At 45.9% G+C, this 24036-nt stretch overlaps 1 protein-coding gene across 2 annotated transcripts in view; it reads left to right on the top strand.

The window, feature by feature from the left end:
- Kiaa2012 (KIAA2012 ortholog) overlaps positions 1-24036 on the top strand; it is a 109973-nt gene that overhangs the window by 24065 nt on the left and 61872 nt on the right. For both annotated transcript variants that reach the window (XM_040753536.1, XM_040753535.1), the window contains exons 8-10: positions 3602-3770; positions 5573-5719; positions 9506-9673. In XM_040753536.1, the coding sequence (XP_040609470.1) occupies positions 3602-3770; positions 5573-5719; positions 9506-9673 (484 nt within the window). The remainder of the gene's footprint in view (positions 1-3601; positions 3771-5572; positions 5720-9505; positions 9674-24036) is intronic.

The following is a 24036-nucleotide window of genomic DNA, read 5'->3' as shown; positions in this document are numbered from 1 at the left end:
TGGCTGTTCTTCCAGAGGTCCTGAGTTCAATTCCCAGCAACCACATGGTGGCTCATGACCATCTATAATAAGATCTGATGTCCTCTTCTGGCGTGCAGACAAACATTCACTCAGAACACTATATATATAATAAGTAAATCTTTAAAAATAAAGTCAAGAAGAGGGCCAGGAAGATGGTGTATCCTGAAGGCTCTTGCCACCAAGCCTGACAACCTGACTCAATTCCTGGGACTCACGCATTAGAATTAGAGTGCTGACTCCCACAGATTGTTCTCCGATGCCCACATGCACACAGTGGCAGACGCCCACTCACATATAAAATAAATAAATAAATGTGATGAAGATTTTTAAAATGAAGAATACCTCCTTCCTTAAGATAACTCTGGCCAAAGGGCTGGAGAGATTGCTCAGTGGTTAAGAGCACTGGCTGCTCTTCCAGAGTACCCAGGTTCAATTCCCAGCACCCACATGGCAGCTCACAACCATCTCTAATTCCAGTTTCAGGAGATCTGACACCTTCACATAGACACATATGAAGGTAAAATATCAATGCACAAGAAATAAAAATAAGTTATTTAAATAAAAAAGATGATTCTGGCCATCTCTGGTCTGCCCCCCCCCTCACAATTCTATATGGAACTTGGGTGTTTGGGAAGCGTTTGTGACAGATAAGATATGTAGAAACTCCAGAATGCTCAGACCCATAGCCACTGTGTGAATATGGACAGGCCATCACCCCCTGAAGTGGCTCAGAAGGACAACAGGCAGCCTAGGTAATGCTGGTACCAGTAAGAGATGTTGTTTTCACTCTGTCCAGGACTGTCTGGGTGGTCCTGAGTCTGAGCTGTGTTCTCAGGTTAGTTTGGGTCAGGAGTAAAGAGCAGACCTGAACTCCAGCATCACCACAGGATCACATGGCCTGAGCGCTCGCACCAGTCAGGCCTGACCCAAGCCAGGCGCAGAAGAAAGGGACTCCTTTGAATCCTATGCCTTCGTTTAACACAGGAAAGCAATATTTTCCACTGTGTTAAAACCCTGTGTCGATCTCTAATTAGAATAAAGAAACTAAGGCTTGGCTTGTCAGCCATCGCTCACACAAGAAGGCTGAGTTCCCACCCAGCTCTCTCAATGCCACCCTTGTGAAGCAGAACCCACAAGGTCTGTATTCAAAGCAGGGCTGTTGGTGGGCAGCACCTGCGCAGGGAGGGTCTCCAGGAACAGAGATCTTATGTGCGTGGGTTTGGCTAATCATGTTCTTAATGTCTCAGAATTATAAATATTACTTTGCATAAATGGCGTAGAATTTCCTTACTCAATGAGCCCCAAACATGTAGGATGCTTATGTGTGTTTCTGATTTCTGATTTTTTTTAAGCACTGAGGAAAAAACAGCAATTTTTTTCTATTTTTCTTCCTCTGAAATCAAAACTCTCTGAAAGCTAGCACCTACACATCTGAGAGCACTAAATTCATGTGCTAAATGTTACAAGCAAAAAGTGATGTGCTGTGCAATGCTGAATAACTGGGAACTGGAGACTCCGAGTATTACCCCTATGGTATCTTGCCCCCAAACACACACACACTTATGATATTATACATATGGTTGTGAGTGTGAGTGTGTGTGGGGGGGATAGGAAGTAGAAACCAAGCTACAGGAGTTGTTGAAGCTGGTACGTGACTCTTCATTTGTGATCATGTGACAACATGATCTGAAGCTGAGATTTTTCTGCTAGGGGCCAAACTGGGTGTTAAATGCTAATGGGGAGAAATCTATTCTCTAACAAATATGTTAGATTCCAAGTGTGATGGAGCATGCCTGTTACCTCAGCACTCACACTCAAGGCAAAGGCAGGAGTTCAAAGCCAGCCTGGATTACATAGTAAAATCTAGTCTCAAGAAACAGGCTGGGGAGGAAACTCAGTAGCAAAGTGTTTGTCTAATGTGAACTCAAGCTCTACCATCATCAATACCCACCCACACACACCACCACCGACACAGATACACCCACCATACATGCAGACATACCACACACACACTCACACACACACACACACAGAGACAAAACATGCAGATATACCACACATACATATACATCACACACCACACATCACAGACACACCATACATACAGACATACCACACACACACACACTATGCACGTCATAAAAGCAATCCATATTCCAAACACTACTGTAAATACATATATTAATTCATTTACATCTCCCAACTTTGCCGTATGGGTAATATGACCACTCTTATTTTAAGGAAGAGATTGAGGCTTAAAAGTAACCAAAGGGAGCTCGGGGGAATCCTGTGGAGGAGGGGCTAAAGGGATTGTAGGAGGGGAGGTGTCAAGGCACCACAAGAAAACCCACAGAACCAACTAACCCGGGCTCATAAGCTCAGAGAGACTAATCGACAACCAGGGTGTCTGCATGGGACTGACCTCTGCAATGTTACAGTTGCGTAGCTTGGTCCTCTTGTGGGGCTTCTACAGTGGGAACAGGGGCTGTATTTACTCCACTGCCTGCTTTTGGGACCCTTTCCTCCTATTGGATTGCCTCATCCAGCCTTAATAGAAGAGGAGGTGCCTGGTCTCACTGCAGCTTGATATAGCATGCTAGTGGATAGCCATGGGAGGCCTGCCCTTTTCTGAAAGAAACAGAGAAGGAGGCATGGAGGGTTAGTCCTGAGAGGAGAGGAGGGAGGGGAAACTTTGATTAGGATGTAAAAACAAACAAAAAATTAAACTAAAAAAAGGTGGGGGGGCTGGAGAGATGGCTCAGAGGTTAAGGTCCTGAGTTCAATTCCCAGCAACCACATGATGACTCACAACCATCCGTAATGAGATCTGGTGCCCTCTTCTGGCCTGCAGGGATACATGCAGACCCAATAGTGTGTACATAAAAAGTAGATAAATAAATATTTAAAAAAAGAAGAAGTTACCAAGGGGAGTCCAGCAGCGGTGTCACACACCTTTAACCCCAGCACTCAGGAGGCAGAAGCAGGCAGATCTCTGTGAGTTCAAGGCCAGCCTGGTCTACAGAGTGAAGTTACCAAAGGGAACCAGACACAGAGGACTGGTCCTATTCTCTGCCCCTTGTTTCCGTTCTTGTCCTCTGAACATGTTTGGAGAGTCCTCTTTTCTCAGTACACAGAAATCCCAGTCACGTCACTTCGATCCATGACATCACCCCAGTCACCATAGGGACTGTTAGAGAGGAGAGTTTGGGGCAGCGTCTCATGTAGCCCAAGCTGGTTATGAATTTGCTGTTTCCCTGTAGATGTTCTAGAACTCCTGATCCTCCTGTCTCCACTTGCCAAGTGCTGGGACTACAGGGTGGATCGCCATGCTTGGTTCTTTGAAAGGTTCTCAAATTTATCATGTTGATAAAACTCAGAAGAATCAGACAGGAAGGACATACGTGGAGCTCCCGGGAGACATCAAAGCAACACGCCCACGCACACCAGAGCGATCAGCGCCCTCCCAGCCCATGACCTTTGCCTCTCCTAGTGGCTATTTGTACAAGAAATGCTGTAAGATAGGGCATCATTTGCCCTCCCCAGTCGGCAGAGTTTTGATACCTGTTTAAACTTTCTCCAGGCACCAAAGGCTCTGAAGTTACCTCCTATTTCAGAAGAACCACCCAGAGTCTTCAACCCCCTGAGGGGCCGGTTTAAAGCCAATGAACCCCCAATGGAGCTCTTCATTATCCCAATGGAGATTCATTTCCATGCCCCACAGCCCCCCAAAGAAAAGGCCTGCAGAAGTGGTAGGTCCCCTGCTGGTGGCATTTCTGAGGGACTTGGTCTGGCCAGAAAGGGTTAAAAGCTGGGCTCCCTGCCAGTCCCAACCCCTCCAGAAGTGATGGCTGAGGTCATCCCCAGGGTGATCCCCAGGGACAAAAGAAGGTCTTTTCCAAACAAAGGAAAGTCAGCAAACTCCGTAGGTCTCTTCTGATCATACCCAATTCAATTCTAAGCAGTTCATGTTACTAAACGAGGAAAAGACAGACAGATACATAAATAACCCCAATGTACCACAGATAGTATCAAGAATGCTCCAGCAGCTTACCGGGAAAAAAATTATATAATACCAAGAAAGCAACTGAAAATGGAAATGGGGAAAACTGTCCTAGTTAGGATTACTATTGCTGTGACAAAAACACCACAACCAAAAGCAACTTGGGGAGGGAAGGGTTTATAGGGCTTACATACCCAGAGTCATAGTTCATTGAGGGAGTCCAGCCAAGGCAGGAACTTAAACAAAGCAGGAACCCGGAGCAAAGCTGACAGACACAGGGGCCATGGGAGGGCGCTGCTCACTGGCTTGCTTTCCCTGCCTGGCTCAGCCTGCTGTCTTGTAGAACTCAACCATCAGCTCAGGGATGGCATCACCCACAATGGGCTGAGCCCTCCTCCCCTATCATTCACTAATTAAGAAAATGCCCTGCATTTTCACAATTGAGGCTCCCTCCTTTCAGATGACTCTAGCTTGTGTCAAGATGACATAAAACTACCCAGTACAAAAACTTTGATTTGAAAGGTCAGAGAGCTCGCCTTTAATCCCAGCACTCGGGAGGCAGAGGCAGGCGGATCTCTGTGAGTTCGAGGCCAGCCTGGTCTACAGAGCGAGTTCCAGGACAGCCTCCAAGACAATACAGAGAAACCCTGTCTCAAAAAACAAACAAACAAATAAAAGATCAGAGAAATTGATATTATAAGACAACTTGGATGAGGTTAGTACTCTAGGTAAACGTTCAATTTAACGATTTCCTAGCAGCCAAGCTAAAAGCAATTATTGGCTATTTGGACCTTCGTTTTATAAAAAGAAAAGTATTGCCCAAGAGAGTTTTTGATTTTTAAAATTATTTCATTATCTAAAAGACAATCTCAACAATCCTTGTCAGGAAAAGGATTCTGTTCTTTCTAAGACTTCAATGATAGCATGACCTAGGAGAACAGGTCCGACTGGACTGAAGAAAGCTCTTAGAGGAGCCTTGAGAGTCACCACCCCCACCTCAGCCTGTGTCACAGGAGAAATTCCCTAAGGCCCTTGCTTAACAGGGATTCTTGCTCCTGGGGCTTCACTGGTCAGTCTGGGACAAAAGATAAGCCCAGTTTTAAAGGAGTCACAGTTTTCTAGAAACTTCAACAGAAATTGCCTCTGATTTCTTACAGAGTTTTGACTTCTAGAAATTTTATAGGAGGTTGTTTTGTTGGAATTCTTGCAAGGATAAATGCTTCCCTCCTCAGCATCACCCAGGGAGGGAGGGAGGGAGGGAGGGAGGAAGTGAGAGGGAGGGAGGGAAGGAAGGAGGGAGGGAAGGAGGGAGAGAGGGAGGGAGGAAGGGAGGGAAGGACAGACAGTCTGACTTGGCTCATGTCCCTGCCCTGGAATCAATCACTGTAGCTAAGATAATGAGGTCCTCTTATAATCCAAGCTCAGTCACATGGCCAACCCTTTAGTCACAGAATGGACACAGATTTAACCAAAACCTCATTGTACAAGCAAGGAAGTGATGGCTCTCCACAAAGATGAGATGCATGTCTTATCTTTCTCTTTGCCTTCTAGGTGCTCAGCACCCAGAATCAGATCCAGAACCAGAAGAAGCCATGCCTTTATGGCGACCTTCCCTGAAGCGTCCATACTTACAAAGGACAAGGGGGATAATGGTGCATCTCCCGGTGGCCAGTGGCCAGGACACACCCTCACCTCAAGGTAGTTCCTTTCTCCCTCCAGCATCCCAAGGGAACCTACACGGAAACAAGGCAAGACACAGGAGGGTCCTCCGAGGAGAGAAAGGAGGCTTCCAGGGAGGTTAGTTCATCCCCAGCCTCTTGAAGATGGCTGTAGTTCAGGTAGCAACTGCCTTAACCCACATGCTTTGATACAACTAACAGTGTCTAGTTCACAAATGACTTACTCGATGACTCATCCTCCATAATATTTTCTGGTTACAGATGTAAAATGGCACTAAACTGATTGAAAATTTGTTGCATGCCCTGTTACTAATCCTGTTTTCAAGCAATGAAATTTCATTTCCAATCTTTTATGGATATGTACTCATTCATTTAAAAGTTTGTCATTTTGATTTAAAAATCTTCACTGTTTTTGAAATGTGAAATTATGCGCAAAGGGCCAGGTATTGTAAGGCATGCCTTTAATTCCAGCACTCGGGGCAGAGGCAGGTGGATCTCTGTGAGTTCCAGGCCAGCCTGGTCTACAGAGCAAGTTCCAGGACACTAGAGCTACACAAAGAGACCTTGTCTCAAAAAAATAAAAACTAAAAAATGTTTAAAAACAATAAAGAAGTCATGTGCATGGGTATGCCAAAGAAATAGGTTGGAAGTGGTGAGCCATTTGTGGAAAGTTCCCGAGCCTTCCTCGGGTGGCCGGAAACAGAGGGGTGCACATTGATTTGTTTGAGTTCCCCTCTGTGCCAGGCTCTGCTTTTGGTTTTTAACATACTCTCTCAGGTGCCCTCACAATAATTGTACCTTCGTTTTACTGACCAGAAAGTAGACATGCCAAGAACTAAGTAATTTATCTGAGATCATACAACTCCAAGTGGCCTTGCTGAGGTTGAAGGTCAGGTACTCCCAGTGCTCAACTCCAAGTCTTGCCTATTATCCTTCGTTGCCCTTGAGAGTAGACACAACAAAGAACCTAGGGCACCGTGTTGGTAAAAGGTTTATGAAAGCAGGGCTTACTTAATGGCCTCTTTCGTAGCTGTCAGTCACCCACTTTGCTTCTTCCGTAGAGCTAGTACAGGCAAGGACCGCTTTCTGCCACTTTCCCATTCACAGCCAGAGCCAGAGATGAGGACAGCACAGCAGATTTCACCTATGCAGTGCTCATCCTGTTCCTTTTGACCTATTGCATCCACCCACCAGGGCCTGAGTCAAGAGCTAGCCCATCTTTGACTGCTGTAGCAGGTAGAAGCTGCCCTAAGAAGTCTATGACAAATCAGAGCGACTTAGCTCAGCATGTGACCCAAAGGAGGGTCGTAAGCTCAAGACAGTGATGCCCCAACTCAGAAAAAAAAAAAAAAAAGGCAAGCTTTCCCACACACCATGTCCCCCACAGAACTGGTGCAGGGTATTGGCTGCTGAAAATGGGATTGTTCCCATGGCCACAAAGGCTGCAACATTCCCATTCTCTTGCTCAGCCCTAGAACATTTCCCCTTTAACTCCACGGAAGTGAAGCCAGCTCCTGTGTCTTCACATCTACACACACACATATTTTATTTTACTGCCACACTATGTAGGTAGAAGTTGCAGACCTTATACAGTCTATCAGCAAAATATTCTCTCAGCCACAATACAGTTATCACATTCAAGAAAGTTAGCATTAGTGCAGAAATGGTTTCCAATATAAAATCCATATTCAAAATTTTCTAGTTATAACAACAATGCTCTCTATGGGGTTTTGCTTGTTTCCCCAAATCAAAATTTAATTCAACGTCATGCATAGTGCTTAGTTGTCATCTCTCTTCAGGGTCTTTTAACCTGTAAGAACTCTCTAGGCATGGTCCTATCCTGTGGGTTGTTGCTGTTATAGTTTAGTTTAGGTTTGGTTTAGTTTGAATTTTTTTGTTTCTGTTGTTTGTTTTGGTTTGGGGTATTGTTTGTTTGGTTTGGTTTGGTTTGGTTTGGGTTTGGTTTTTTGCAGGGTTTCCTCTGTGTAATAGCCCTGACTGCCCTGGAACTCCCTCTGTAGACCAGGATGTCCTCAAACTCACAGAGATATGCCTGCCTCCGCTTCCTAGGTGCTGGGATTAAAAGTGTGCGCCACCACCCCCCAGCTTGGTTTGTGTTTTGTTTTGTTTTGTTTTGTTTTGAGATGGAATCTCACATAGAAATATAGTCCAAACTGCCTCCAAACTCACTGTATATCTGAGGATGAGCTTGAACCTCTGATCCTCCTGTTTTTACTTTCCAAGTGCTGGAATAACAGTTGCTCCTGGGTACATCAGATTTCCAAGTTAGTTTCTTATGACATCAGTGACAGTGTGTTCCATAGGAAGTGACACTTACCTTTACTGGGTCAAAGGTAGTGTCTACCAGATTTCTCTACTGTGAAAATACTTCTGTCAAGCATAGTGACTCACACTTTTAAACCCAGTGGCAGGTAGGTGGACCCCTATGAGATCAAACCCCCCCCCCCGTGAGTTCCAGGACAGCCAGAACTGTAGAGAGACACCCTGCCTAAAGAGGGGGGTGGTATTTCTTCCTTTTGTAATAAATAAACACCCTGTGAAATTGTGAGATTCCACATGAAACCAGTTTTTAAGCCTAAAAGCAACAATTGTGTCAAATATGAAATAAAGATCATTATCTCTAAAAGACAAACCAGGCTTTTGTAGGTGGGTCCCAGGTTCTGTCTTCCTAAAACAGTCCCAGTTGCATTTGAGAAGAGAGAATGGAGATGGAGGTTTTTTTTTCTTTTTGGGATTTTTTTTATCAGTCCTGTGGCCCTCTGTCTACCATCTGGAGGGTGGTATAGTTGGCCCTCCAAATCAATGCACTCACTCTACATCCACAGATTCAACCACCTACAAATAAAAAGTATTTGGGGGAAAAATCAAAGGCACTAAACAACCCCCATTTTATTTATTTTGCTATTCTCCCCTAAACAGTACAATATAGCATCTATTTGCATAGCATTCATATTGTATCAACTATTATAAGGAACCTAGAGACAATAGACAAGGAGATGAAGTTAGGATATAGGTAAATGCCATTTTACATAAGTGACTTAAGCACCTGAGGATGTGGGTATCCAGTCTATCCTGAATCAATAGGCAGCTGTACCTTTTACCCAACATACCTTGAGAAGGGAATGTGATCCTTGGCTTCATCTAGCAAAATTGCTTTGTCATCAGAAATCTGTATCCAGCTGGGTGTGATTGCATAGGCCTGAGATCCTAGCATTTGGGACACAAAGGCAGAGAGACTGGGTGGCACAAGCAGATATTGTCTCAAAAGAAAACTGTATCCTGGGGCTTGGAGAGATGGCTCAGAGGTTAAGAGCACTGACTGCTCTTCCATAGGTCCTGAGTTCAATTCCCAGCAACCACATGGTGGCTCACAACCATCTATAATAAAAAAATCTGGCGACTTCTTCTAACATGCAGGTAGAACAGTGTATACATAATAAATAAATAAATAAATAAATCTTTAAAAAAAAAAAAGAAAACTGTATCCTGTAAACAAAATCCCTCGTCATACTCAGCCTTCAGACTGGGGAGTCTGCAACCTCTCAGGCTTGTCCCTGTCTCTGGCTTCTTCTATGAGGTAACAGTCACAGCTACAACTTCCTCCCCATTCCTCAAAGGAAGGGCCCCTGTTCTAGCCAAGTGCAACTTTACTACCTCTTAGCTGGCCTAGAAAGGAGGGACACAAACAGAGCCATTATCCCGAACAGCTATCAACTAAGCCAGGGAAGACTGACCTACCTGATTCCAGAGCTTTTCCACTCATGAGTTTCCCACTTTGCTTCAGGAGATGGTGATATCCTGGCCCAAAGAGAGGACCAATCAGTGGGTCCCCCACCCCAGATTAAAGGAAGGAAAAGTCCAGAGGTCCAGAAGGCCATGGACAGCACCAGGACATCGGGCTTCAACAGTCCCGCAGATGGCCCAAATGAGAAGACACTGCCAGTAAGACCAGGTAATCATTCTAGGGTGCATGGGAACACTACCCATTGTCTTTTCTGTGGTTCCTCTCTATATTCCCCACCAAAAAGGGTACGTGGTGGTATTTTCAACAATATATTAGTGAAATTAATGTTCGGTCATTCCCCCTAAAAAGTCTGGCTTGTTTGGAGAGCTTGCTGCACCAATATGCACCAACGAGATGTTTCCTCCACCCAACAGCCACTCGTGATGACTTGGCTCCCTGAACTCCTGTGTTGCACACCACTGGGTTCAGTAGACACACTAAACACACTGCAAGCCAGGACTTTCCCTGGGCACTGGAACCTACGGACTTTGCCGTAGATAAAGCTTCCGAGGGACGTCCTCCTCCAGCCCAGGGCAGACCTGAGACCTGTCCACAGGAGGGAAAAGATGCTGCGTTCCTATTGCAGGATGAGGCAGGGCAAGCCATGCCCTCTGTGACTGAGCCCCACAGAGACACTGGCAGCCAAGGGGTGAACAAGATCAAAAGCAACACTGCATGGCAGTGCAGTAGCAGCTGGTGCAGGGCTTGACAGGCGATTGTCCAAGAGATGCAGCTGAGGGCCTGAAGAGCCGGCTCAGCAGTTAAGAGCATTTGCTCTTTAAGAGGACTCCTGGCCTGTTCCCTGTTCCCAGCACCAAGTGTCTGTCACTCCAGTTCCAGGACATCTGAAGTCCTCTGCTGGCCTCCTCAGGCACTAGGCAAGCAGGTGGCATATACGCATACATACAGGCAAAACACTCATACACATAAAATAAAACCAATAAATAATAAATCCTAATATATTTTTAAATGCAGTCCATCTACTGTTTCTCCTCCCTCAGAGCTTTGGGCCATGTCCTCCTCTGGGGAGCACCAGATGAAGGATCTAGCAAGTGTGTGGAAGAGGCTTCTCTCTTCACAGCACAGTTTACACTGAGAGAACGAGGGAGGGGCATGAGAGCCGCAGGGAGACAACAGTTAGACTCCTATCCTTTCATGCTACTTGGAAACAGGCTGACTCTATTTAAATCAACCACTCTCTCCCTGCTCCTATCTATCTCCCCTTCCGTCTCTCATTCTGTCCCCAAAGCATGTAGGGTTGATTTCTTGTAAGCATAAATTAAATATGTAAGTCAATAACTCCGTTCTGTGTTTGCAGTTTCTCTGTTTAGGGTTGAGGTAGTCACAATCAACCTCCCTACTTCCCTCTCTTTCTACACAAATGCCTTGGAGCCTTTTTTTTTCCTCAGCTTCATTCCCTTACCTATGATACAAATGGACCAAGCTTGACCAGTGTCCCTTCTTCACCAAGAGCCATCTTGGGGGTCAATAGCCCTAGATAAGACACACACACCTAGTCTTGGGTCATTTCAAAGAGAGAATATGATTAGACTAGAATGGTACAGCCATGACTGAGACAAGAAATCCCAAGTGTTTATGCTGTGTGTGTGTGTGTGTGTGTGTGTACTCATGGATCTCAGAGTGTGTGGTGGTACATATGCTTATCTGTCCATGTGAATGCATGTGTGTGCTGTGTGCATGATACATGCCTGTATGTGTCTAAGGCAGGTGATAGCACATGTTTAAGGTGCATCCAAGCCTATGACAGGGCGCATGTTTCAGTGCATTGTGCCAATTTGTACATGACATGTGTATAAGCTTGCATACCTGCATGTATGTGACTGTGCATATGTACATTTGTCTTTTGAGAGTATGTATATGTGTGCACATGTGTTTGTATCTTTATGTACATTTATATGTCTGTAATTGAATTATGTACCTGTCCCTCAACATCCACTCCAGCCTTGGAAACAGGAAAAGTAAAAGTAATATAATATAAACTATATTTAGCCTTTGTCCCTGGTTTTGTCACAGACCTAAAAACTCATGGAATTTCCAAATAGAGGTGTCCCTTCTGACTTTGATAATGATGGAGCTTATGCTAATGGGGTCTTGTGTGCTCAGAGAAGGTACAAAAGCTCCCAGCCCCCACCTCGTGCACCTCATCATCCGGCTGTTGGGCTGTATCTCTTATAACACATTAGTAAGCCTAGTGTCTGTGAGTGTCCTAAGAAAGCATCAAATTCGAAGAGGGAATCTTGGAAGCCCCATTTATAACCAGTGGGTTACAGGCACAGGTCACAAATGGGGGCTTGCAGTCAGCAGTTTAAATGGAGACAGCTTTGTGGATCTGAGCCCTTAACCTGAGCAATCTGATGCTAACTCCAGGTAGCAGTGTCAGCACCGAACAGAAGTATAGGAAGCCCCCGTGGTCTGCTAGAGATTGTTTGGTGAGAGTGGAACCTTTCTGGGCCGGGACTGAGAGCAGTAATTTTATATAAACACCTTGAGTCTTTACAAGTAACCAAGACACTGACAAGTTCTTTGTGCAGCCTGGGTTGGAATTCCTGTGTAGTCCCAGCCCTCGATCCTAGCCTGTGATCATACACATGGAATGTCACACAAAGGCAAAGGCATCGACTGAGAGGAAAAGCCAAAACAGGAATCACCAGATCCTGTACCCAGGGGCCAGGCCACACTCAACTGGAGAATGTCCCACTGGCCTCACCCTGACCTCAAAATGCCCAGAGTCCGCCTGGGTGGGGTGTGGTTCATGGAAGCCCCTTTGTCTCCATCTCATCCTGACCCCCCAGAAGACAGGGCCTAGGCAGTAAGCCTGCTGTGTAAGCAGAGAACACACCAGCATCTCTACTCACAGCCCACCTGGGTGCAGGGGAGCACAGCCAAGCTTGGCCTCCCTCACCTGCACTGGGGCTAACGATGGCTGCCCATGCATATGCTTATTTTCAAGAAAATTCCAGAGGTCCCACACCGGGACCCTTCTTACTGAGTCCAGATGGTGGAAACGTCTGCCTATCCCTTGCAGGGCTCACAGGAACGGAAGAGCTTCCGCTGGGACAAGGTACGATTGCACACTCCAGGTCAGCCTTGTGTTCAGAGCAGAATGCTTTTACCTTCAGTTTCCAAAGGTTCCCAGAGGCAGCAGAGACATCATTAAAAGCAGCAGGCATGAAGCAGCCAGCTTCTCCCACTCCCTGACACAGAGGTTCCTCTGTGGTCCAGACACAATAACCCTATGTTTGAGGAACAAGTTCCCTCTTGCCGCAACATCTGGAGACAGGAGTTGCAGAGGAATGGCTTGGAAGAGCTCTAGTGTGCCATGCTGATGCCTTGATCAGGGTGATAAAGCCCTTTTGGTATTTGCCCAAACTAAACACAGCCTCATCTCTTCTTTCCAACCACGCTGCTGAGGTGGAGGTGGTTAATTGGTGATCCAATCAGGCATCCTTGTTATGTGAGTTGGTTCATGGCTGTGAGTCACCTGGCTCCTGACAGACAGGAAGGCAGTTTCCAAAACCCCTTTTGGCACGGCAACGTTTTGGAAAAGAGGCATTGGCTCTGGGCAATAGCCATTTTGCAAAGGAAAAAAGAAATGAAGTCAGAGGGTGATGAGTGTCAACCACCCAGAAACCATCGGGATGGGCTTGCATGGGCTGTGCAGCCAGCAGGCCCCTTGATGAGGAAGATTAAAAGCTGCACGCATTGGTGGGTTAGTCACGACTGGCTTAATGAGCAGGCCCTGGATTCAGGGCCAGATTTCCATAGCCCTGGCTTGTCCTCTATGTAGTCTGATGATGTTTTTTGTGTCCGTGGTTGCTCAAAATAGCAAAGTGTACACACACACACAGGACGGGGAGGGAGAGGAGAAGGAGTGGGGGAGAGAGACAGAGCCATCCCTTGACTCATTTTATAGCCTGTGTCTATTGCTGAAAGTTCTACCCATTATAGGGATTTCTGGGAAGTAGGATCCATTTGCTTCTGAATGCAGCACCCAAGGACTTCCATCTCCACTTAGTAATACCAGAGATGAGTTTTTAAGTATCTTGGGTCTGAATCTGTTGGAGCAGGAGCAAGACAGTTGGAAGGACTCTGTGGTACAGCTGGTGGGACAGCAGGGAAGCAAACGGGACTTTCACCTGCTGCGCATTTGCCCGTGCTGTTCCAGAAGACATGGTTTCTCTTTGAGCAATGCAAAAGCAACTAGCAGAAACAGAAATATTTAAGTATTAAGTTTGCTGTTGCCACTGTAGACGTGATGCTGCAGACACTTCAGTATCTCCAGCTCCCGTCACAGTTCCTAACACATGAAGCAGGATCGCAGCAAGTGTTCCTGGAAAAAGAGTACAGACACTGGGATAGACTTAGGTGGAGTGCTTGCCTGGAACGTTCAGGGTCCTGAGTTTGAGTCCCAGCACACCCCCTACCCCCTTGCCACCCAATTTCAGAGAGAGAAAGAAAAATAAAACTCAGGCTAAATACATGGAGACTTGCCTGCATCTTCTCCCAGTCCTGAGGACAACATACTCAATCCACCCTGCTCCTCAAATTCAAAAGCACCCATTTTGCTCCTGCCGAATGACTCAGTGAGGCAGTCTGTCCCCAGTTTTTTTTTTTTTTTTTTTTATGTATACAGTGTTGTGCTTGCATTTAAGGCTGCACACACCAGAAGAGGGCACCAGATCTCATTACACATGGTTGTAAGCCACCAAGTGGTTTCTGGGAATTGAACTCAGGACCTCTGGAAGAACAGCCAGTGCTCTTAACCACTGAGCCATCTCTCCAGCCCTCTGGTTCCAGTTTTAACTCAGCACAGTTGGTCTTGATGGGGACTGGATGGTGCTTCAAAAATGTGAGGAAATACCTCACATCTTACAATGATCCAAAGAACAGGTCTACCTCTCTAAGGGACTCCATTAATTGAAGCACATTTTTTGAGACTGTAGTTATTTTTCTTTTATTTGTGTCGTTGTTTTGCCTGCACACATGTCTGTGGGTGCAGTGCCCTTGTGCAGTGCCCTCAGAGGCCTAAAGAGGGTGTCATAGCCTCTGGAACTGGAGTTTCTGATGGTTGTGAGCAGCATGTATGCTGAGAACTGGACTCAGGTCCTCTGGAAGAGCAGCCAGCGCTCCTAACTGCTGAACCATCTCTGCAACCCCTGGAGAGTATTTTTGTTGTTGTTCTGTTTTGAATTATTTGTGGATTTGGGGTTTTGATCTTTGGATCTTTGGTTTGATCTGACAGAGAGTACATTGAAAGGTCTTTCCCCTTTGCAAAAGACTTGCTCTACCACAAGAGACTCTGAAAGTTCAGTTTTACTCAGATCCATCTTTTAAATGTTATTTTACTTGCTTATATTAATTTTGGTGCTAGAAATGGAACTCAGTGCCTCCCACATACTAAGCAAGAGGTCCACCTCTGAGCCACGGCCACCATGTCCACACCCCTCCCAGTATCATCTCCCACACATTCCAGGCTGCCCTCCAGTGATCCCTCCATCATTCTGTGATGGCCCAAATGTGCAGTTTCCAGTCTTTTTCTCTCCAGGCCTTTTCCTGAGTCATCCCCCAAATATTTAGACAAGCTCTAAGTTCATCTTTTCTAGGACATTTTCCTGAATAATTTTACCTCCCTCCATACAACAAACTAGCTGTAATCTCACTCCTTTCCTCTCTCTCAGCCCCACCTTTGTGGTTTTGGATTTATCTGCATCTGTTTTCGGTTTGCCTCTCCTAATATACGAGCCCTAAGGAACCTCCTCTCTTTATCCTATATCCAAGAAATGTGTGTTGACTGACTGAGTACCCCAGGTGCCACACAGAAAAGTTCCTGGGGGAGCACAGTTAGGTTTTTCTTTCTTTTAATATTAAAAAAAAATCTTAAGTAAAAGAGGGAACCTGATATGTCTGATCTTTCTGAAACTGTAAGGCTCTGTCAACAACTATTTGGAAATAAATTCTTAGGCAATTAGATCATGATAGTTTGCCTTCAAACAGCAGAGAAAGATGAATATAACCTTTAGAAAAAGGAGAGGGGGAAGAAAGATGTGAAAACTAAAGCAGGAATTTGGCTCCCTTGCTCATGTTGGGCTATTGCAACACTCCCAGAATTCAAAGGCTTACCAAAGGAAAAGTTGGCTTGGAAGGTTCCTAAGTCAAGCATTGGATACGCTCTCGGAATTGCTTATCCCTGATACAAATCCTCAAATATTCTTCTGGTCGCAGTGCCAGCAGCACACATTTCCTCTCAAGAGTTCTTCTATTCACTAGTTTCGTACTGAGAGAGATTCAAAGATGTCTGTGCCAAGAATTCAAGTTGGGACTTCAGGTTCCATCTAAACTTCAAATCCTAATCTCTTTCAGAGTTCTTTTTTTGTTTGTTTGTTTTTGTTTTTTGTTTTTTCGAGACAGGGTTTCTCTGTGGCTTTGGACGCTGTCCTGGAACTAGCTCTTGTAGACCAGGCTGGTCTCGAACTCACAGAGATGCTCCTGCCTCTGCCTCCCCAGTGCTGGGATTAAAGGCGTGCGCCACCAACGCCCGGCCTCTTTCAGAGTTCTTAATTAGCATCCAGCCTTGTCCTAAATGGATTTTTAACCCCAAGTGTTTCCTGTTTGTTTGTTTGTTTGTTTTACTCTTGCTGTTTTGTTTTGTCATTTAATTAACATCCTTATTCCTGCAACATTTCCTGGTGTGGTAATTTTAATACATGTCTACGAATTGCTTGACATATCCCCCTTCAAAAGTATATAGGGGCTCATGTCTAATACTGATGTAGACACAAGTGAAGTATGTAGCTTTGGAAAGTGTATCATAGCCTACTGTCTGTTGCTGTCTTAGTTAGGAATTGTTTGTTTTGCTGTGAAGAGACACCATGACCATAGCAACTCCTATAAAGAAAACATTTCGGGGTTCAGCTCATTATCACCATAGCAGGGAGCATAGTGGTGTGCAAGCAGACATGGTGCTGGAGTAGTAACTGAGAGTCCTACATCTTGCAGGCAATAGGAAATCAACTGAGACACTTGGTGGTGTCCTGAGCACAGGAAACCTCAAAGCCCACCCCCATATTGCCACACTTCCTCCAACAAGGCCATACCCACTCCAACAAAGCCACACCTCCTAAAGTGTCACTCTCTATGAGATTGTGGGGACCAATTACTTTCAAACTACCACATTCCACTCCCTGGACCCCATAAGCTTGTAATAATAATCATAATGAAAAATGCATATTTCCAACATATAATGGCACAGGATATACATTACCATTCCAAAAACACAGCGAAGGAGCCAGGCGTTGGTGGCGCACGCCTTTAATCCCAGCAATCGGGAGGCAGAGGCAGGTGGATCTCTGTGAGTTCGAGGCCAGCCTGGTCTACAAAGTGAGTTCCAGGACAGCCTCCAAAGCCACAGAGAAACCCTGTCTCGAAAAAAACAAAAAAAACAAAAAAACAAAAAACAAAAAAAACAGCGAAGGGAGCATAACAAGAAAATAGCAAGACAGAAAACCAGGTCAATTACATCCAAACTACCACAGTTGCCATGACAGAATATGTGAGACTGGGTGATTTGTAAAGAATGGAGACTTCTTTTGGGTCATTGTTCTGTAGACTGAGGAATCCCAGCAGGCAGTATCAGCATCTGCACCTGTTTGGGAGGAGTGGGCCTTAAAATGAAGGAAAAGAACAAAGGGATTCAAGTTAGTACACTTGAGTTCTAAGAACTCACTCCTACAGTAACTGATGCAGATTAAAGAGCCTTTCCTTCAAAAATTAGTCCACCCTGGAGGAGCATTACTCCCTGAAGGCAAAGCCCAAACACCTACTGAAGATCTTACCACCTTTAAGCTTTATGGCTCAGGGAGGGGATCAAGTTGCAACATGAGTAGGAGGACATCTTGTAGGAAGAGTTTTTGTTGTTAGTTTGGTTTGGTCTCTCTTTGTCATTCTGGCTGGTCTGGAACTTGCAAGATCCCTGCCTCAGCCTCCCAGAGGCTAGTTAACTCCCGACTAGGCCTGTAGATTACCAAACTCCTCTCTGACATTGTGACTGTGACCTTATGATGACTGTACCAGAATTCCACATCTATGTCACTCCCAGATTCCCAGCCCAAATTTGTGAGAGATAGATAAGTAAATTTTACTGTTTCAGCTCACTAGGTTGAGGATAGTTCATGTTGCAATAACAAATAACTCATTTTCTCTGTACAGCCCTGGGTCATGGAGGGAGGTCTTTCTGTGTTGGTAGATATGCGACAGAGTGTGGCTTTCCTTGAGTAATTTATCTCTTAGCATCTGTTGTCATAAAGATGACATAAAGATGGCTAGAAATTGAAGAAATGACTTTCAATGAGTCTGTGTGAGGGAAAACAAAGAGCCCTGAAGGAGTCTGGGGTCTCACAGCCCTCTCTACTGCCTGTGGCTTTGGTGATCACGGACAAATAACTTCACCATTTTGGACCTCAGCCTCTTCATATGGAAGGTTATGGGCAGCCTGCAGAAAGGGAAGGGTTTTGAGGTTGAATGCGTTTGGGGACCACTAGACTAGCATCAAGCAGATTCCTGATGCAGAAGCACACACGCCTCCTGGAGAGGCAGAGCTTCTCAAACTTGGTTGAACCCTGAATGCTTTTTGGTTTCTAGCAAAGTGTCACATGGATCTAAATCTCTTCTTGGAACATACTTTGGAAAATGCTAAAGTGATGGTTTATAGGGTACCTCCCAGCTCTAGCCGTGTTTGTTTCTACATAAGCCCCTTCCCCAGGAGGCTCTCTCAGCGGGGCAGTTCTGCTTTCCAAGCTTGAAACAGGATCTCAGCATTCTCTAGGTTCTGACTACTCTTGCGTTCCCTCTTCAAACATCAGTTCTGAATCATACAGTTCACAGTACCTCCACCTCCGGGTGGGGAGGAGGAAAGGAAGGCAAAAAGAAAGAAGCCCATGTGGTAATGATTCACATTGTTCCTCTTGCCCAGTCAGTGTTTGGTGATAGCCCATAAGAAGTAATGTTGGCAGATGTTATCAGTTCTATTGATCCCAGATCAATGGCTTGAATAAAGGAAAGCACGGCTGGATACAGTTGTTGAGCACCCCACCTTCCTGAACAATGGAAGCTAGAGGCTTAAAAACTACATTTCCCAGACAGCATTTGCAGCTAGGAGACTGAGTGAAAATCGTGCCCTGCCAGTTAGCCTTCCTAACATGAGATTTGGAGGGTGGAAGTGAGGCAGAGACATATAAGCTCATAAAGGCAACATGCTGAAAAGCAATGTATTAGGTTTATTTCTGGGAAGAGATATACCATGACCATAGAATCATAGAAACTTTTCTTTTTGAGACAGGCTTTTTCTGTGTAGCTTTGTAGACCAGGCTGGCCTCAAACTCACACAGATCCACCTGCCTGTGCCTCCCGAGTGCTGGGACTAAAGGCGTGCGCCACCACCACCGGGCTCATGGCAACTCTTATAAAGGAAAACATTTAATTGGGACTGGCTTACAGTTCAGCGGTTTAGTCCATTGTTGTTACGGCAGGAAGCATGGTGGTGTGCAGGCAGACATGGTGCTGAAGAGGTAGCTGAGAGTTATACATCTGAATCCACAGACAGCAGGAAAAGAGAGAGGCACTGGGCCTGGCTTGAGCTTCTGAAACCTCAAAGCCCACCCCTCAGTAACGCACTTCTTCCAACAAAGCCACACCTCCAATAATGTCATTCCCTGATCTATGGGAGCCATTTTCATTCAAACCACCACAGGCAGCTTCAACCAGTTTGCAACCTTGTTTCCTCCCTGACTACCTGAGTGGTTTCTGACCTGCATGTAACCTTAGTTGATGTGCAATCCTTATAGAGACTGCAGGGAATTCTCATCAGCCTCAGCACTGGGTGTGTCACACGCTGCAGATGAACAGCTTGGCATAAGCTTGTCCCAGTTTTCAGAAGGAAGCCAGGTTCTGTCCTCTCATCATCAAGAAACCAGCAAAGCCTCCACAGCCAGCACTGACCACGCCTTGATGGCCAGCATCTTTTTGTTCCTCCCGATGCTGAGGTCTATTTTTCTTTTTTTTCCTTCCTTTCTCCTGTTCCTTTTTGACAGGGTTTCTCTACAAGGCAGGCCCTGAACATTCTGTCCATCTGCTTCAGCTTCCTGAGTGCTGGGATTACAGGCCTGAGCTACCACACCTGGCTCCTTCCTTTCCTTTGGTAAAAGCCTCTTGAGATTCTTATGAAAAATGCCATCATCGCCCCTCTGTGGCCACCCCCCAAAGAAGAAAAAACGTCAAAGAGAAATTTTTTTAAAAATGTTTTTCCTCTGAACCTGCTAGAAATGCTATTACTGTTGTTTCAGAGGCCCACTGTGTAACCCAAACTGGCCTCAAGCTCGCAGCAACCCTCCCATGTGTGGGGATTACAGGTGTGTATCACCAGATCTGGCTCAGAAATTCCTTCTTTGAAGAAAAGAGCACGCTAAATGCTAAAACACACTTAATTTCCCTGTGGGTTTTTGTTGTTGTTGTTTTGGTTTTTGGTTGGCTTGTTGTTGTTGTTGTTTTGCAGATAACACTGCTTGCATCATTTTTACAGAGCCTGTGAAGGTACAAATCCTGTCTCCCCTACCTTCCTTCCGTTCTGGAGTCCCTAAAATCAAGGGGGAAATCAGTAGATTACTATCACCAGTGTTTATGCAAAGGAAGCACTTAATGAGACTTGCTGAGGGCACCAAGAGATGAAACAGATACACACTGAGTTGCCTGAATGAAGGAGAATGAGGCTGTGCCCCTCCTAGAGGATCCACAGCCCAGCTAACTCTTCCCTTCCTAAACTGTTGTCTGGATTGCAGTGTCCATACTCAGCTGCCTGCGTCCAGAAAACCACAGTTTGATCAAGAGAACTGGAGCCAGAGTTGTGCGACTTTTTTTTTCCAGTCATACAACTTCTGTGTGGTAAATCCAAACTACAAGCTCCTATACTGTTAGGTCAAAGTTCTCACTGTATCATGTTGCCACACCCCACCACCACACCCTCTGTTTTGGTTTTTGAGGCAGGTCTTGCTGTATTTCCCAAATCTGTCTTGAATGTGCAATGTTTCTAGCCTTCTCAGTCTCCTGGGGTTAGAATTACAGATGTATACCACATTTGCCTCACTTCCTTGATTTTTCTAGACGGTTGTCTTCTTTCCTCTTTTAGATTTAAAATTCCTGTAGGTAAATTCCTCTAATCTACTTCTGAACATCTCAGGAAACAGGTGCCCTTACAGAAAACACTCATAAATATTGGTTGAGTCTATAATAGTAGAGGCTTCCATTGTTCCCCAATGTCCATCCACTCCTCCGTTATTAATTAGAAGCCTTATCCTTGAACGTTGGTTGAACATATGGACACCTAACTCAAGATTGTATTTTCCCGAGTGTCTTGGCCCTAGGTCCAGCTATGTGATTAATGAGAATGGAAATTACATTTCTTTGTTCACTTTCTCCTGTCTTTACCTTTACACTTGATTGGGATGGTAAAATGGTTTCAACCATGTCCTGTGGATGACAAAGCAGTAAGTGGTAAAGAACCAGTGCCCAGATAACTTCGCTGGAGCAAAGCCACCCTGGTTTTCCCACTTACCCTCGACTCTGTGTGCAAGAGAGATGAACGAGCCTCTCTGGGAAGCCACCCAGCTCTCCTCCTTCCTCTGTGGCACACTTGCCATCTCTGCCTCCCTTCTTCCCTCACTCACTTCCCAGGACTCTGAACCTAGCACCCAGAGCCCTGCGTAGGGACCTCACAATGCAGGGGGGGAAACAGATTCACAGGCAACTGGAGGCTGCAATTGAGGCCCAGCCAAGAAGGACCCAGGGCTGCAAAGGAGTGACTGCTCTGGTTTGGAGGGCTTTTATGTAGAGATTCCCATCTGCACAGGCCTTTGAGACATCAGCAGAAGTGAGGAAACAGAGAAGTGGAGGAAAGATGTGCTGCTGGGGACTTGCATGAACAGAGAGAGACAAAGAGGGGTAGGGAAGCAGAGAGTGTGTGGCCCAGTATGGATGGACTGAGAACCCGGCCCACACAGGGCGCTGGGACTGGAAGGCAGGCAGGCCAGTGCTGAGGAAGGCCTGAATGCTAGGCCAGAGCTGAGATGCTCCCTTTTTAGACAACAAGGAATCACCCATGTTTGCAGAGGGATGCAATGTAACCCAGCGAGTGTGTGTGTGTGTGTGTGTGTGTGTGTGTGCGCGCGCCAGCCTTTGTGAGGGGACAGTAGAGAAGAGGGGGAAGGCTCCAACCATCCCTCATTCAGACAGCAGCTGATGACAGATGTCAGCTCAGGAGGTACGGAAAATGCAGGCCCCTCAGGGCGGCTGCCTGTATGTGGGGATGAAACCAGAGCAACCAGAGACAAGCCTGTTTGCAGAGTGTCCACAAAATTGGCTACAATTACCTTATTCTGTTTTTACTTTCAGTTAAGAAATTACCAATGTGGGGTAGGGGTGCTGTGTGTCTGGTGCATTGTAATTAAGATAAAACAACAATTAAGGCCCTGGAGCCCACATGCATCCCAGCCCCCAACCCCAGCAGCACCCTCAGGGCCACAGTCCCTGTGGCCTCCTCACTTCCAGTCATGTTCCCACCAGCGTAGGAAAAAGCAGCCTTGGGCTTCCTGGAAACACAGCCTGGCGGGGGGGGGGTTGGGGTGTTCTACTTAGAGAAATTCTTGGACTTCCTAGCAGTCCACTGTGGGAGTAGTAAAGCCACCCCAAGGAAAAGGGAAAAGCTTGAGAGCAGACTTCTTGGGAGCCAGGAGACAAAGGGAGCAGCGGGGAGCTTGACGGAAAGTGGAGCCCTCCCCCACCCTCCCACCCCCACTCACAGGGGGGTTTCTCCTTCAGGACAGTTCTAGTCCCCTTTTCCCTTTCAACCACTGGACCGCTCAATTCTAGGAGGGAAAATTAACATTCATTATGCAATTTATCTCTCTCCTTTTAATCCAGAGTGTCTGTCTCCACAGTCCCTACTCAATAATTAATGTTTGTTCTCATTTTCCATTCTCCAAAGCATCTATTCTTGAACTGAAGGGTCAACAATTAACACTAATTACGGCTTTTTCTCCCTCCACCGTTGGCTCTCTGGATTCCAGGTTACTTTCTCAGCCTGGGTTCTGGGCGTGCCTGTGACTGTATGTGTGTGCCTGCATACACACACACACACACACACACACACACACACACACACACACACACACACAGGAGGCTGTACCACTGTAGCTGTGCAGATCTATGCTGTCCATTCTCTGGCAAACTCTCGTATTCTTAGTGTTGGTAATAGATTAATGAAGAAAAATGAATTTTAGAAGGGGAAGTACTTGGGAATGTGTTTGGGTGGGTTATTCACCTGGAAGATATGTTTCTTCTAGCTTGAATTTTCTAAGCTGCTCTGTGATTTTTTTCTTCCTTATCACTTCCACCTTTTCCCTCCATCCCTCCCTCTCTTCCTTCCTCCCTCCCTCCTTCTCCCCCACCTCTGTCCCTTCAGCTTGTCATCCTCATTCTCTTCAGCCATAAAAACAGCTTTGTTTAAACCCATTTTCACCTTGGCTACCAAGGACAGCTGCAATATTCTCACCCCAGGTGATTCTAACAGATTGAAAAAAAATGAAAATAAAAAAGTCTGTCTTTGGGACCAGCACCCCTCTTGTCTGCCATGGTCCCAACCCCACTTGTGTGGAGATGGAGACTGGGACCTGAGGTGGCCTCACACAACACACCTGTGGCTCCCATGGACGTGTCCAACAGCAGCTGACTGGCGCCCTTGCTGATCAAAACTTCCCTCACAGTTCCAGCATGGGGGACCCTGCTGGGCTTCACCTCTGATCCACACAGCATTTCAAAGTCACCCAACCCATCACCAGGCTCAAAATCCAGGTGTCTGTTGACTTTATATTTTCCCCCGTTTAAGGGTAAAGAAACTGGATCCTTTTTTTTCAAGTTTCTCACACTCTTAGTTGAAATTCTTTATTGTTTTTCAGTCTGTGAATCTGTCCATTCTTGTCTCCATCACAAAGAGGAAGGGTTCAATACCCCTAAAAAGTTACCTTTCTCTTTACAAAAGCACCACAACTACTCAGTGTCATTCAACTCATGAACATGTTATGTCATATCTAGACCTCCAGAAGTACAAAGTTCCCCCTAATACACCAGTAAACAGGAAATGGGATATACTGAAGATGTCTGGGAAACATAGAATCCTCCTGAGCAATTCCTGGAAAGCCCACTGGCTGGCATTGAGCAGAAATCTTAGAGAAGTTGGCTTTTCCCAAGTAATTGCACTCAGCTGGCCCAGGAGGGACCGTCTCCAAGGAGGTCCTATAGCTGTCCAGGTATACACTGCACAATTTCTGTGATGATAAGGTGGCTGTTGCCCCCTACAGTGGGGCACAGTCCAGCTGCATAGTCACAGAGTAGGAAGCTGTCTGGAAAAACCTCTGTGACTGGTGTCTTAAATGGAGGACTGAGGGCAATTCCCCCTTCTTCCGAGA

The sequence above is a fragment of the Mesocricetus auratus genome, unplaced genomic scaffold (genome assembly GCF_017639785.1).
Source record: "Mesocricetus auratus isolate SY011 unplaced genomic scaffold, BCM_Maur_2.0 Super-Scaffold_100010, whole genome shotgun sequence".
NCBI lineage: Eukaryota > Metazoa > Chordata > Mammalia > Rodentia > Cricetidae > Mesocricetus > Mesocricetus auratus.
This window is presented reverse-complemented; position numbering and strand designations above follow the sequence as displayed.